Source organism: Mya arenaria, chromosome 6 (genome assembly GCF_026914265.1).
Source record: "Mya arenaria isolate MELC-2E11 chromosome 6, ASM2691426v1".
Taxonomy (NCBI): Eukaryota; Metazoa; Mollusca; class Bivalvia; order Myida; family Myidae; genus Mya; species Mya arenaria.
Genome location: NC_069127.1, coordinates 46,084,908 through 46,102,237, shown reverse-complemented (window position 1 = coordinate 46,102,237; position 17,330 = coordinate 46,084,908). Strand labels below are relative to the sequence as shown.

Below are 17,330 nucleotides of genomic sequence, written 5' to 3'. Positions count from 1 at the left end.
TCAAATCTGGTAGAAGAGATTTGTTCCGTGACAGTTCAGGCTTTTACAATATCAGCTGCCCAGCAAACATGACCATATCGGACCGATGTCGGCTGAATATCGGCATATCGGCCAGTGTTTGCCGATATCGGCCCGACATCGGCCCGATATGGGCATATTGACTGAAACATTGTATTTGTAATAATACTATATGATTTTAATTCGAATGTTTAAACATTATAACATAAACAATAGCTTTTGTTTTTTTTATTGACAAAAAACATTTTATAAATATCGCGATATCGGTCCGATATTGGCCCGATGTATACTCTGTATTGATTCAAGGGAGAGCAATGCATATGCTGCAACTTCCATTAGCAGTTCATTCCCCTGGCGATTAATAAATATTTAAATTCATTATCATTAAATAATAAAACCAATTTAAGTTTATATGGTTATTTTTAATTAATTCTGTAATTAATAGATTCAGTTCATGTTTATTTGATTTTTATCTACGAAATTATTTTGTTTTATATTTACTGCGGTATTTGTGCCATTTCAAAAAGATGATGCAAGTCAAATCATACTTTTGGTATTGATCAATGGTAAGTAATCTTTGAATCGTTGTTGAACGTATGAATATAAGGAATTATTATAGTACTATTCTGTTAATATATTGTTTTATTCTCAAAAGTGATATAAATACTTTTATTTCGAGTAAATATGTTGAAAAGGAATTCGTGTAACATATTTTCGTGACTAGTTCTCTTTGTAAGTTTGTTGTTTTATGAGTTTGATTATAATCTACATTTAGGTAGCATGTGCACACAAAAGCAAAGTATTACATTGATGATTTGGTTGGGTTTGAACGATTAATTTATCTGCTTCCATTGTAGACAAATTTAAAAAGAACATTTTGTTATCAATTATGAATCATAATTGAGACATTGTAATTTACAGTATCGTATATTGTGGAAAGATCGATCAAAGTTGCAGAGAGCGGACAACTGCAAATCGAGACACTGAAATAGAGGAATAAAGGCAATCATAGGGGAGGTATGTCTTTACGTCCCAATTGTAATGCACCAGTCAATTGTAACCACGCCCCCCCCCACCCCCAGGTCTAGGGAATAGCCGGGACTTTGACTTTCGGTCCAGCCAACCTAGGATAAAATCCCCGCCCTGCTGTGACGAACTGATGGTTAAACCCCGGTCAAATGCCCCCACTCCCCAGAGACTCTATATAAAGCCCAATCCCCGCCAAATTTGGCACTATGACAAAACCACCGCAGTCACCCGGCCCTTTTCCCCGGCTATCCCCGGTATACCCCCGGATCTGGGGGGCCGTGGATACGATTGACTAGTGCATTACCATTTATATTGAACGTGTTCATATTCATAATATGTTAGTTACAATCAGTCTGTCAGGATGCATATGTATATTTTTTGTGAAGCAAGTTAATTTATGATACATCTGTTAATGAATTAAGATTGAAAGTACTGATAAAAAGCAGGTGATTTAGGGTATTTGACTATTTCACACTTAAGAAAAGCAGGTTGACTATACCAACCTTTAAATTTACCTAAAGGGGAGAATGATCAGGATAACAGACTAATGCATTTGTAACTGTAACAAAATGTGATGCATTTCAGAGGAAGCGTGTTTAATCAGATGAGGATGAATAAATGTCAGTGACAACACCACCAAGGCATTCGAAGATGACAGTGGCTATGGCAGGACTGTTCTGCAGGCATCACAACAGTTACTATAAGATCCTGTAACAGTTGCACCATCTCTACAGGTATATACCGCTATTAACCTTTGTTTCAAGCACAGTTCAATATATAATCCCATCAGAAATATGCGAAGGGATGTAGGCTAATTTTATACAAACAATACAAAAAAACCATTTCACATTTAACAAAAACCCAATTAAAATTAAGAATACCAACTTCCTTGAAAATTCATTATGTAAATACCCATATCCTGGAAAAGACCTATCTCGCCTATTTATTAACAGTACATGCAATTATTCCAGAGGGTGTCGCGAAATTCCGTCGTTTCTCGCAACAGAGGTGCGAGCGAAAAATGCCGCCTGGATGAAGACAGCATCGGACAGAGATGGTGGGAGGGGAATGAGGCAGACGCAAATATCTGAGTGCATCCTTGGAACACCGGGATGAAAAAACAAAACAATATTATGTTAAAAACGCTTAATGTTTAATGCAGTAGCGTTACCTTAAGTATTGTTCAATGAAATAACTTTTATTTCAAGTCTTATTTTGCTTGTTTATTTATACAGTAACAGCCTGTGTGTATTATGGCATGTTTTTTGTATTTTAACTTGATTTTGATAAACTGTTCAGGGGTATTATCCACATTCTGTGATAATTCAATTGTTTAAATATTTATAGCAATGATAATAATAATAAAAATTTATAAGATGAAATAGCTTATTTTATTATGTAGTAATTTGTGAGTATATAATATGCATGTAGGTTTACGGTTGATTTTCTCTGCATTATTATTTTTTCTCTCAGAAGATAAACCAGGACAAAATCTTGTGTTTTAACTATCTTGTTCTGTTGTCATTGAGCATGACAATCCATCTGTATAAGAATAGGGACGAAATAGGAAGGATATCGGCATCATGCTGGCTAAATGTCGGCTATTAAAAATATGCCGACATCGGCCCGATGTCGAGCCGTGTTGCGCATCCGACATCGGGCCGATGAAGTGTTCCATATCGGCCCGACGTCGGGCCGATATAAAATGTTTGCTGGGTGTCCATTAATTATTTTAAAAAAATACGAAAATCCCGCCCATCGACCGTACAAAATTGTCCTACTCGTTTAATAATCGATAAGGACCCGTTCTATAGGGTGCCGTTTTTAAAATCAAAATGGCGGCGTTCATGGCTTTTGAGGAAATGAAATTGATCTTTTTTCAATCACCATTGTCTACAAAGTAACCAAACCGTATGTTATGTTATTGCTTCATCATCAGTCGAAGCAAAAATAGCATGAATGTATATGCGCCTACAGATGATAAATCTTGATGAAGACACTCCAAAAATGACCTGTCAGGGAGTGATCTATTTCGGACACGAAGGTAAGAATAAGCATCTACATCTACAGGTTGCATCTTCGAAGTCACACTCTAAAATGTGCTATGCACTCGAACATTTTTAGTTGTTGTTAAATCTTAAATATCTCAACCATCCAAAAATTAACATTATTTTGTGCTTCAAGTGCCCAGCAAACATGACCATATCGGGTCAATGTCGGCTGAATATCGGCATATCGGCCAGTGTTTGCCGATATCGACCCGACATCGGCCCGATATGGGCATATTGACTGAAACATTGTATGCGTAATAATACTATAAGATTTAAATTTGAATGTTTAAACATAATTACGTAAACAATATCGTTTATTTTTTAAAGACAAAAACATTTTAGAAATATGTCAATATCGGGCCGATATTGGCTCGATGTATACGTGGTATTGCTTCAAGCTTCACTAGCAGTTCATTCCTCTGGCGATAAAAACCATTTAATATCATTATCATTAAATAATAAAACCAATTTGAGTTTGTATGGTTATTTTAAATTAGATCTGTAATTAAAAGAGTCAGTTCATGTTTATTTGATTATCATCTACAAAATTATTTAGTTTTATATTCACTACGGTATTTGTGGCATTTCAAAGAGAAGATGAAAGTCAAATCATATTTTTGGTTTTTATCAATGGTTATTACTGTTTGAATCGTTGTAGAGCGCATGAACATACGGATTTTTTTTAGTACTATTCTGTTAATCTATAGTTTTATTCTCGAAAGTAATAAAAACGTTTTATTCTAGTAAATATGTTGAAAAGGAATTCGTGTAATATATTTTCATGTCTTGTTCTTTTTGTTGTTTTATGAGTTATATTAAAATCAACATTTAGGTAGCATGTGCACCTAAAAGCAAAGTATTACATTAATGATTTGGTTGGGTTTGAACGATTATTTTATCTGCTTCAAGACAAATTTTAAAAGAATATTTTGTTATTAATTGTGAATCGTAATTGACACATTCTAATTCACAGTATCGTATATTGTGGAAAGATCAAAGTTGCAGAGAGCGGACAACTGCAATTTGAGACTCTAAAAATGAGGAATTAAGGCGATCATAGGGGAGGTATGTCTACGTCCCAATGTTACCATTTATATTGAACTAATTCATACTATGTTAGTTACATTCAGTCTGTCAGGATGGTGTGCATTTATATATTTTGTGTGCAGCATATTGATTTATGAAACATCTGTTCATGAATTAAGATGGAAATTATTGATAAAAAGCAGGTGATTTAGGCTATTCCACACTTAAGAAAAAGCAGGTTGACTATGCCAACCTTTAAATTTACATAAAGGGTAGAAATAACCAAGATAACCGATTAATGCATTTGTTACTGTAACAAATTGTGATGCATTTTCAGAAGAAAAGTGTTTTAATCAGATAGGGATGAATAAATATAATTTTATGCCGACATAAATGTTTTATGGATCTGCGGTTTGAACTGAATCACCCCTTGCTAAATGCGCGGGTTTAACCGTTTACATCTAAAGCGTGGCTTATCAACCTTCCACGCCGTGACCAGTGGTCACGTGGTGTGTGCTTGGCTTATCAGCGTTCCAAGCCGTGACCAGTGGTCACGTGGAGGGTGTCAGCCTATCGCTAGCCTCCCGCGTCAGCCATTCTAGAAAAATCTTCTGAGATACGTGCTTGCATATTTTTAGCAAAATATTTTGCATAATTTTACCGATATATTGTGTTCGAAGGTATATACTTTACGCATTATTAATATGAATTGCTTCGTCCTATTTCTGGATTAAAAATATAGTGGTGGCAACCTTCCGATGCCGTTTAACTTTGTGAAACATTGTACGGTTTGCGCTATTTAGAAAACGGATTACTCAGTCTGTGGATGTAAGGGTCTTTGACCTACATGTGTGTCGTAAGGACATAAGCGATTTAAAATGGCCACGCCTATGAAAGTGCATTTTTTGGACATTCTTTTGTATCTCGACTTCGAACTTTCATTCGAGGGGAGGATTCGCTTAATTTTCAATTCTGTGTACACGGACGGCCCATGATACAGTACTCTGGCTTTCCCGGGGCCTCGGCAGCGGTTCTCGAAACTAAAATTAGAACAGTGGCCGACTTTTCTCCGGATGTTCTCATATTACTGATTGGCACTAATGACGTATATAACTCTAAATTAACCGTGCAAGGCATTACAAATCAAATTTGTGATATAGTTGACAGTGCACTTCATATTTTGAACATTACACAGGTCATAGTTTGCCAAGTGTTACATCGATGTCCAGCATCTGTGCAAATCCGTTACCCAGTTGACATTGAGTGGTTCAATGATCGAGTGGATGCTTTGAGCATACAACTTCACATCAATCTGCATTCCCGTTTTCCTGGTCGTGCATATCTATGGCGATTCAAGGGATTTTGGTCGGCAGAGGCGAAGGCAAAACACTTCAGTTCGGATGGTTGCCACCTTTCCAGAGACGGGCAGTTCAAACTTTTGTCAAATCTTCGGGCAGCCATAGTTGCAGCCTTCCGTACCACAGTGAAGTGATACGCAAGTTACGTTTTTATGTTTCAATTACTAGCTTGGTACATTACGCAAAAGTTTGGAATATCTTTGTATTTCTTTAATTTATGAAGAATATTAAAACTTCGTCAATGAAATTCCATTACGATGAACTTTATGCTTGATATTTCAGTTTGATTAGTTGAAAATACATCTTTACAGATTTAAAATGTAAAATATTGCTTGTTACCACGGTCAGGCATGATTTAACTGTTTTCAGTGGGGTATGCACATGCTCTTTTCTGTGTGGTGCACAAGGTGTCCACAGGTGGCTTTGGAATGTGACCACGGTGTGGTCATTCTTATTTTTTGCAGTCTTCACATTTTAGACCTTGTGCGGTGCACAATGTGACCACGGTGTGGCGCGGATCAACCTCATTTAGTGCGATGCACATTTTTGACCTTGTGCGGTGCACATTGCGACCACGGTGTGGCGCGGGTCCACTTTTTTATATTGTGCGGTGCACATTTTTTTACCTTGTGCGGTGCACATTGCGACCACGGTGAAGCGCGGGTCAACTTTTTATTCAGTGCATTGTGCACATTTTTTGGCCTTGTGTGGTGCACATTGCGACCACGGTGTGGCGCGGGTCAACTTTTTTATTTTGTGCGGTGCACATTTTTTGATCTTGTGCGGTGCACATTGCGACAACGGTGTGGCGCGGGTCAACTTTTTTATTTTGTGCGGTGCACAATTTTTTACCTTGTGCGGTGCACATTGCGACCACGGTGTGGCGCGGGTCAACTTTTTATTTACTGCATTGTGCACATCTTTTGACTTTGTGCGGTGCACATTGCGATAACGTTGTGGCGCGGGTCAACCTTGTTTGGTGCAGCATGACATTTTTTTTCTTTTGCTTTGTGCGGTGCATAATACAACCACATTTTCTTTTCTATACGTTTTGATATTTTTCAGATGCAGCGTCAAAAACGTAAGGCTGGCACAGTATATAGTTGTCCTTGCTGCCCCGACTCAGACACTAACAAAGAAGCACCAATTCCACTACATTGAACAAGTCGAGACAACTCTCGTCATGCCCTGACTGCAGGTCGAAATAAGAAGGTGGCAACTGAGAGGCGGACTGGACGGCCTAGAAGTAAGAAAACGGCCAGCTTCACAGCTTTTCCGGATACCTCTCCAAACGTGTCAATTCGTACTAGGCTTGTGGTGTCACATGAAAATTCGGACTGTGAAGCGGAGGCGGAAGCCCCGGTTCTGGCAAATCCGTCTTTATCTTCTACTTCGATGAACTATCATCACTTCATATCATTGTCTCATGAAGATTCCGAAAGTGAAGCTGAGATAGTCATCCCAGCCCCTCCGAACCCTTACAGTTCACGTCTGAGAAGATCAACCATCCACACAATGTCTATCCCTCCTGGGGGTGTTCAGACTGTTCATATTCCTGGAAGCGACACTTCAGACTCAGATGAGTCTGTGGAAGACACAGACTACCCTTCTCGCCATCACTCGGAGTTAATAACAGGTAATGGCACACCAATTCAATATTCTGAGCCTATTAGCTCCCCAATCCTATCGCAAATAAAGAAGTCGGTCCAAAAAGCTATTTGGGAAAATAAATATATCGACATAGCTTCGCTTCTGCCGGCATCAACCAATCAACACCAATCTCCAACATTTTCTTTACATGTGGACAATCAATCCAGTATATCTATCTCACCATCACACGAAGCTAAGAAAATTGCTACCATTGAGTCATGGACATCGGCTTTTATTCGGTTTATCGCCGTTTACTCACACAGATATCCACTTGAAACTTCCCAGCTCATGAAGTATATGGAGATAGTTCGGGATATCGCTTCACGGCGCCCTGGTCTTCCATTTGCTTTCTACGACACCCGGTTTCGTATGGCTCGATCATCTGCACCTTTGCAATGGGACAGGTTGCACACAGAAATTTGGTTAATGGCGTGTACTTTTTTCAACACAGTATCTGCACAAACACAGCCATTTCGTCCCTATTCGTCCTGGAAAGTCGACTCCATTCAAAGTCAGACAATTCCTCGAGAACACATGTTGGAATCACAACAATGGCACTGGATGCCATAATCCCAAATGTTCACAGCCCCACGTGTGTGGGTTTTGCAGAGGACAACATACAGCATTCCATTGCACATACTCAAATAAACAATTCACGTCCCAGGCCGCTCAAAACTCATCCACGCCCAATTAATCCCAAGCCAAGTCTTTCAAACCGAGTGGTCACTCCAGTTAATATTGCCAATGTGACCCCTTTTCTATTCGGGTACCCTTTAGCCCAGTATATCATCCATGGGTTTACAAATGGTTTCAAATTGGGTTATTTAGGTCCTCGAAATAACTCTTCATGCTCAAATATAAAATCTTGTCTCCAAGACCCTTCTATGGTTGCTCGTAAGCTTCAGAAGGAGTTAGATGCTGGTCGCATTAAAGGTCCTTTTACAATTAAACCCTTTCCCAAATTGCATATTAGTTCTATAGGCTTAGACATGGTCAGACCAAATTCAACCTGAGGGCATAACGTTAAAAAAACTTTTTCTTATTGTTTTGGCTTTGAGGCTATGGGGTCAACAGTTACAAAATCGTTGCATTGTGTTACACACTGACAACATTTCTGTCACCCATATTATTAATAGACAAACGTCTAAAGTTTCGAATATTATGGTTTTGGTCCGTCGCATGGTACTAGCGTGTATAAAGTTCAATATTTTGGTGAAGTCGGAGTACATTCCAGGCAAACAAAATGTTTTAGCTGATCTACTTTCTCCTCTTCAGGTCGACAAGTTCCGTCAGTTAGCGCCCCACATGGACATAGACTCAACTCCGGTGCCAGAACACCTGACCATAATTTTCTGAACTACAGTGTGTGTACCATTCTAAACACGTCTCTGGCACCCTCCACGATGAATAGCTTTAAAAATGCTTGGAAGCATTACATGGCCTTTCACCAACTGTATTACCCACAATGCGCTTCTTTGCCCGTACTAGTAGTACATCTTACACAGTTTATTGCCACTTGCCAACATCGTCAGCTCAAACCTTCTACAGTCACATCATACGTATCTGCTATTGCATATGTTCATAAAATTCAAAACTTTCCGAATCCGACAGAAGCATTCATAGTACAAACATTGTTACGCGGTCTTCGGCGTGATGGTGCGAAAGACAAACGGCTCGCGTTCTGCCACAACGACCTAGAAAACATAATTTCTTATTTACCATCCGTCTGCGTGAACGGCTTTTATGCGGTGTTATATAAAGCTATGATACTGGTTGCCTTTATCGGTCTATTCCGCATCGGCGAATTGGCATTTTCAAAGTTAGGGCAAAACAATTTGATCCAAAAGGCAGGCATTCAGTTTGAATACGCAAACGGTAGAGTATCCGGTGTTCAGGTCGAGTTACAAGCTTATAAACACTCCGGGGGCCGGGGCGCCAGGATTCCCTAGTCCCGACAGCCTTTAAAATCACTCTGTCCGGTTCGCGCTTTAACTCGTTATCTACGCCGCTCATGCGCTTATCAGGGCCCCCTATTTCATCACCCCATGGCATTCCAATAACTAAATCTGCGTTTCGTCAGGTTTTAAGGCAATGCGTCATAAAATGTAATCTTGACCCAAAACGCTATACGAGTCATTCTCTGCGGATCGGAGGCACTACTCACGCCCATCTATTGCATATGCCTGAAACACAGATTCAACAACTTGGCCGCTGGCGTTCTAATGCATATCTAAAGTACATCCGTCCGAAACCAGTGCCTATTACCAGTAAGGGGCACGTAGTCGCCATTTTTCTCCCATACTTTCTATATGACTTTCAGTGTGTCATTACCTGTTCCTATTGTTTCTACAATTCTCAAACTATGTCTATTACTCACTGTGATAAAGCAGGGGTAAACATTTCAACATATTACCTACTGTGACAAAACGGGAGGTCCTATTTTAATATTTGTATTAACAGTGTTTCCTACCGTTACGAAGCGGAGGTCCTATTTCAATGTGTTTATTAACAGTGTTACCTACCGTGACAAAGCGGAGGTCCTAGTTCAATACGTTTATTAACAGTGTTACCTACCGTTACGAAGCGGAGGTTCTATTTCAATATGTTCATAAACTGTGGTTCCTACCGTTACAAAGCGGAGGTCCTAGATCAATATGTTTATTTGCTGTGTTACCTACCGTAACGAAGCGGAAGTTCTATTTCAATATGCTTATTAACAGTGTTACCTACCGTTACGAAGCGGAGATTCTATATAAATATGTTTATTAACAGTGTTACCTACCGTTACGAAGCGGAGGTCCAATTTTAACTGTGTTGCCCATCGTGAAAAGCGGGGGTTCTATTTTATTGTGTACTTACCGTGTAAGATCAAAGTGCTGAAAGCACTAATGGACTAGGGCTTCATTTAGGGGAATGTTGACAACCATGTTCTAAGCATTGACAAAATCGGCTCACATCACAAGGGGTCACTGTTTGATGGGCTAGCTTAAACTTTAGACTAAAACTGCTTGCAAGCTGCAAAGGAAATTTGAAAAATCTAGTTAAGTGTGCGTAGAGTGAGGGGGGGGGGGTGTATGTGGGGGGAGGGGCTAAAGCGTTAAATCAGATAAAGTCATAGTTCTTTTGAATTTCTCAAAGTCGTTAAATCAGACTTGTACAAATTAATTAACGTGGTTGGCACACATACCTCTTTAATTTGATGAAATCCTTTTATATCAAAGGTCTGTTATTTGCAGTTTCAGAGAAGATTTTCAATGATGTAATTATATACTATATAGAAAACCTGTCACCTCTTTTTCAGGGGAGCTTTAAACCACAGGGCCGTACTTTGAACAATCTTTGTAAAATACATCTACATTGTACACCTATGTCAGACTACACAATGCTATTAGGAAGTAGTTTTTATTTAAAAAGTGAAGAATTATTTTGTCCCTCTTAATTTGTGCTTGGTATTCAATTCATATAACATGTTACCATAAAACCATTGCCAAGGTTATAATTTGAAAAGACAAGAAATTATATCTGGTCAGGGTTTGACATAGTCTTTCTAGACAGCTGGACTTGTTTTGCAGTTACTTTGAAAATCTTCAAAAGCTAAACTGAACAAGACTGGAGCAAAAGAACTCACAATACCAAAAGTGGTTTTAAAGACTTACGACATCATTCTCATATCACCTATACCATTAGTTCTTATCTCTTCAAACTTATGTCAACATAATAATTAATGTTTTACATAAATATTGCAATGAATAAAACATATTGCAATAAGTGCCAATAACATAGCAATCAAGTATGATCACTTTAGGCCTAAACATGAGATTTCAACATTTTCCTGATAAACAATTAATAATTTTACTTAACAGTTTTCTCATTATTTACACAAGCTGAAAAAATGGTCTCTTTTGGAATACTTCACATATTTCATGGCTTTCATCATTCAAACTAACATTTTGCTTGTTATTTCAATATTCAATGATTTTGTAAACATTCATAAATGGTGGTTAAAATGAACATTCATGCTAATAATGCCTACCAAAAGCACCTGACTGACCAATCAGTGTCCAATTTTGGCAGGGCTTATTGGTGGTTCATTGAAATCAACCATGACCTCCCACAATCTGCACTGATCAACAGTAGTTAATGAATTGTTTCAATTGTTCTTATTTTCATTAATTTAGCAAATAACTGCAGGGAATAAAATTTATTCCTCATCACTGAGAGAAAGTTTAGAAAAATGAACGAAGCCGAGTTACAGTTAGTAGGATATCAAATCCTACAAATGTATTCATCATTTTATATAACCGTATTTAGTAATTGTTAATTTTTTGAAAGTCTAAAAAGTTTCATTTTTTTGTATATCAAAGAACATTTGTGTGTATAATTTTGATGATATTTTGTGATTCATTTAATTTCATTCTTGTTTCATTTAGTGTTCAATCCCAAGCTTTGACTTGTTCACATTTAAGTGCAAGAAAAGTCACTTAATTATGATCTGAATAAATTCATTATAATGTAAGGTCACATAAAGGATATATTGTGCTTTTTAAAAATAACAGTTTTTCATCTGTTTAAAATTATGTCAAATGCAGTGCATTGAAATTTTATTATGAGTTTAAAGCTGCACTCTCACACATTGAACGTTTTGACAACTTTTTTTTATTTTTTGTCTTGGAACGAGCCAATTTTTGCGAAAATCCATTGAAACCAGTTATATAAGACTGCTGACCAAAATTTAGATAGCAGATTTTTATATTAAAGTTAAAAAAATGATGTTTTAAGCATTATTCTTAAACTGTTAGTAACGGTGTAAGCCATAAAACATTAATTTTCGAAAGGAAATATGACAAACTACGAGCTGATTGTTTGTCAGCAATCTGATATCATTGTTTGAAGATGTTAACGCAAAAATTTGCTCTTCCCAAGACGAAATAAGTTGTAAAACGGTAAATCTGTGAGAGTGCAGCTTTAAACTATGACAGGAATAATTCAAGGGAATGTTTTTTTGTGATTTCTAGCATTAAAATTGTCTGAATCGCATGAAAATTTATAAATTATGTAAGGTATTCTCACATTAGTCACACTTTTTGAACTTTGAGCTATCATTTTTTGTTTGTCTCAAATTAATACAGCATTGGCTTCACTTGTTGTTTATGAAAGGGACTGTACACCAGATTGGCACCAAAAAAGTTTTTTTTTTCCTGTAACGAATATAAGGACACTTTTTTAATAAAATATTTTACTCTTTGATATCGTTATTGTAAATAAAATACCAAAATGAAATGCAGTGAAGTGTCGTATCTACTATGCTATGAAGACTTTTACTGGGTGGAATTTTCCAGATGTATTCCTAACACGCTAATATCATGTAATAACATCAACGACAGATCACGCATAAGGAATAAATTCTACTCGGTAGACACACCTAGTAATCTTTTTTAATGGAAAAACACGAAATAACTGCTATTAATAAATCATTTGTAAACTATTGGGATCATCAGTTAGTAAGTTTCAATGCATTAATTGTACACATCGATACCAAGTTTATGTCAATTTTCTACAATTTTCTTTACATTTTTGCTTTTTCATCATTAACTGAGTACAGCCCCTTTAAACTGTACCTTATAATGTCTGTGACTTATCAAATATTTAATAGTTATGGTCTTTAACCAAGATTTGTTTTAATTATCCAGGTTTCAAACTGCATTGTGTATGCGATTGGAAAAGTAATCTTGAAAGCTCACTTAGTATAATTTTAACAAATAACATTCACCCTGCAAGGTACTCATATTTGGATGATACATAAAGATTTGCACAGTCATTTATGTATACTTGCATTTATTGATACAGAATAGCTTTTTCAAATTTTTGATTTAGATTGCAAAGTATAACTTATATAAATAAATATATATTCTTAACTTTATCTGAATACACAAGCTAATGCATCCATCAATTGTAACCATGCCCCCCACTGGTCCCGGAATAGCGGGGACTTTTACTTTCGGTCCAGCCAACTCCAGCTAAAATCCCCGCCCTATGGAGATACTCTGATGGTAAAGTCCCCACCAAATACTCCCGCACCCAAGGGACATTAGGTTAAGCCCCATCCACACTGTATTTTCCGGGAAGATCCGGCACTGCGGGGCCACCTGATAGGTAAAAAAACATGGCCCATTTCGCCCGCTATCCCCCCCCCCCCCTCCGATGTAAGAGCCATATTTACAATTGACTGCATAATGATCCAATCTCATGCCAAGATGATTTCTGGTCTGACATCCCGAGGTTAGTTATTCTAAAGCATACAAAAACCTGGACAGCATTTGAGAAAGACTGTTGTGAGGTTAAATCTTCATTACTTCACTCTTCCACAACATTGGGTGATAAGGGAACTTTATTGAATATTTTGATTTTAATTTTCTTCCCTAAACCCTAAACGATAAATATTTTCAAAGGGAACGGTCACGTTTTTCTTTGCTCTGTTAAAAAGTAAATTTATTATAGTTGATGTAGATGTAAATGGACAAAATTTATATTGTGTTGAAGGATTTATGGAGCTCTATCTGATGGATAATATTTCGTGTTGGAATATAAAGAAGAAGAAGACTTTATTATGCAAACAAATCTGACAAGTTCCATAGCATAGCAGAATTAACAACAACGTATAATAATAATATACTGGTACAGATGTCATCTGGCATAGTAAGTTTACATAATATATTCAAAATAGCAATATGAAACTTATATACTTGAATGAAAAAAATTTCATGTCGGGAGAGACAACATGTATTCGATTCAATTTGTATTAGGTAAAAGCACGTCAGTCATATACTAAATGGCGTCTTATTTCAAAGGCCTTAAAAGTAAATGTGGCAAGATTTTTTAATTTGACTGAACTTTCACTATTTATCAATTGCATAAACTTGAAGAAACTTGGATTACGCCAAAAGTAGTTGTTTATATATTTTTTCTGATATCTTTTTAACTATCGCATTGCAGAACAAAATGAAATTCATCTTCCAATACCCCGCATTCCATACATTTGCGTTCGTGATATGGTAAACTTTCTGGTCTACGCCACCTTCCAGTTTCCACAGCTAACCTGTGTGACGACAAACGTAATCTAGATAAAGCTTTTCTGTATTTTGGTATGTTTACAAGGTTGAGGTACTCGCTAAACTTAAAATTGAAAATGTTTCTGTAAAACATTGACCTAGATGATTCATGTATAGTTGCATTTAGATTTTGGACGAAATTGTCTTGCAATCTTTGTTTAACTAGCAGTAAAAATAGTTTAGCACTCCCTACTCCTTGATTTAACCAAGCTTCGTAAAACCCTAACTGGGAAAGTAATACTTGCACTTTCGAAGCCCAATTTATTTGGTTAGGATTTACATCAAGTGAATTTTTTAACATATTATACGCGTGTTTAATGTATTTGTTATCTCCGCACATACACAGTTTTAACCAATACTTAATAATAGTATAATATCTTCCATTTATTACATTTAATCTTCCTGTTTCACCATAAATAAAGTGATTTTGCGTTGATATTTTAACGCCAAGCAACCTTTTGCACAATGCTAAATGAGTGCGCTCAACCTGAGATCCAGTATTGAATCCCCATACTTCACCTGAATAGTTGAGAATTGGAGTTATAAGTTTATCAAAAAGATCAAGAATGTGTTTTGGTGAAATATCGGTGAACTTATATAAGTATTTATTCATTTTAAAAATAGCCTTTAGTGCTTGGCCTCCTAGCATTTTATCAGTTTCATTGAATGAACCTCCTGTGGTGAATAAAATCCCGAGGTATTTGAATTTACTTACAATTTCTATTTCTTCATTCTTATATTTGAAAGACAAATTTTGTGGTAGTCTACCGCCTTTTTGAAAAACCATAACTTTAGTTTTTTTAATATTTACAGACAGCTTCCATCTATCACAATAATCAGCTAAAACATTTAATGAATTCTGTAGTTCCTGAGCGCTTTTTGCGAACAATATAATATCGTCTGCGTACAATAACACAAATAATTTCAAATCTCCTAGTTCGATACCTTGCACTCCTTGTAGAATAAATGTCTCTTCTATGTCATTAAGATACATACTAAATAAAAAGGGTGAAAGGCTTTCACCTTGACGTACCCCTAAATCACATGTGAAAGAATAACTTAGGTTATCGCACATTTTGACTTTTGACTTAACATTCTTATATATAGATTTGATTACATTCAGTATGTTACCCCTCACCCCATATTTAAGTAATTTAAACCATAACACATCTCTTACCACAAAATCAAAAGCCTTTTGGAAATCAACAAATGTGCAGAACAGCCTGCCGTTGTTACTTAAACAATTGCTAATTAAACAGTGCAGTATGAATATGTTGTCCACTGTGCTCATGCCTTTACGGAAACCTGCTTGAGCTTCTACATAAACTGAGTATTTTTCTGCCCATTCATTTAACCTGTTATTTAGAATTCGTGTGAATAATTTTCCTAATGTACTAAGTAATGTTATTCCTCTATAACTGCTTGGATCATTTTCATCACCATTTTTGAGTATCGGGACAATAATACCCTCAGACCAGATTTCTGGGAAATGTCCTCGTTTTAAACACGAATTAAATAAAGCATGAAAATAATGTATTAAATACTTTTCACCATATAAAAAACATCTCATTCAAATATAAATCTACCCCGCCGCTAGTGTTTTTTCGTAATTGTTTAATAGATTTATCTATTTCTTCTAATGTAATTTCTTTGTCTAACTCTGCAAACATAATCTGGAGTTCCCCATCCAAATATCTGTCATTAAAATTTAAAATGTCTTCGTCGGCTTGATAGAAATGATTTTCCGGATTATTAATAGCCTTGAAATACGCCGCAAAATTGTCTGCACTTAAGTTTGGACTTGACCTCTTAACTGAAGAATCCTTTAACATTTTCCAATATTGCTTAGCGTTCGTTAAACGCGCGTCTACTAATTTTTTGGTAACAGTTTTCCTACTTTCATACTTCTTTTTCTTAATCAACTTTTTGTATTCTGATCGCGACTCTGATAATCGAATTCGATTTACATCATTTTTATTACGTTTGTAATTTTTCAGATGATCGTTAAATTTATTCCGTTTTGTACGACAATCGGTATCAAACCATGACTGGTTGGAAGAATTCTTCGGAATATACTTTTTGCCGGAACATTTTCTAAACAATGGCTCACACACATTACCCATTATAGAAGAAAACTCTAAAACATTTTGGTCGATAAAAGTGCCGTCCGGCGCACAATTAACTGAATCGATTAAACTATGTAAAGTCCTCTGGAAATCTTCTTGTTCTAACTTTAATTTGTAGTCATCTGCTTTATCATTTTTTCCAGACATATTTAAAATCGCGTGTTTTGAAATCATCTTCATGTTTTGAATTATTTGAAGAACGTGTTTGCCCTAACAAGCTAAAATGCACTGCGCAATGGTCCGACAATATGTTCGGATCCCCGACAGAAAATGATGAGAACATATTTATTAAAGATTGGCTACAAATGACGTAATCAATTAAACTGCTTCCCAATTTTCCAACATAAGTGAATTTACCTATTTCTGCGTCTTGACCTTCACGCCCGTTCATTATTCTTAATTGACTCTCTTTGCAAAAATCGATTAAATATCTACCATATTGATTCACATGGCTATCCTGGGGTTTCCTTGGCAGTTCAATATCAGAAATGTACTCATCTGGCAAAACATTTACTTTAGGATCTGTAAAATCATATGGCACAAAATCGCTTAAATGCCCGACCCTGCTATTTAAATCCCCGATGACCATGAACGAGCATGTATCGTTTGTTTCGTTTGATATTTGCACCATATGTAATAATATCCGATCATATACACTGGCTTCGACAAAATGTTATCGACTACTGCCCTGTGGTATAACATAGCAAAGACATACAAATAAATCATGTTCCACATTCAGTAAACGCTTTGAAATTTTAAGCCACAAAATATCATCACTATCAGATAAATACAATTGCACATACTCAGAAATACTATTTTTCACATAACAACAATACCGCCGGATGACCTTTTTGAACCTTTCAATTTTTCCCATCTATGTAAAGAATAAACGGTAAAACCGTTGTAAGTCATGTCAATTAAGTCACTTGACCACGTCTCAGTTAGAAGAACTAAATCGTTTTG

At 36.5% G+C, this 17,330-nt stretch overlaps 1 protein-coding gene and 1 long non-coding RNA gene across 2 annotated transcripts; both read left to right on the top strand.

The window, feature by feature from the left end:
* The first annotated feature begins 531 nt into the window (after positions 1-531).
* On the top strand, positions 532-2,448 carry LOC128239397 (uncharacterized). The gene is made up of 4 exons (XR_008261871.1): positions 532-584; positions 940-1,035; positions 1,633-1,781; positions 2,019-2,448. It is a non-coding gene; the product is annotated as an uncharacterized LOC128239397 (long non-coding RNA).
* A 558-nt stretch (positions 2,449-3,006) lies between these two features.
* On the top strand, positions 3,007-7,826 carry LOC128237837 (uncharacterized). The gene is made up of 3 exons (XM_052953418.1): positions 3,007-3,091; positions 6,681-7,607; positions 7,645-7,826. Exons 1-3 carry the CDS (start codon positions 3,007-3,009, stop codon positions 7,824-7,826), a joined length of 1,194 nt encoding a protein of 397 aa, XP_052809378.1.
* The last annotated feature ends 9,504 nt before the right edge of the window (positions 7,827-17,330 follow it).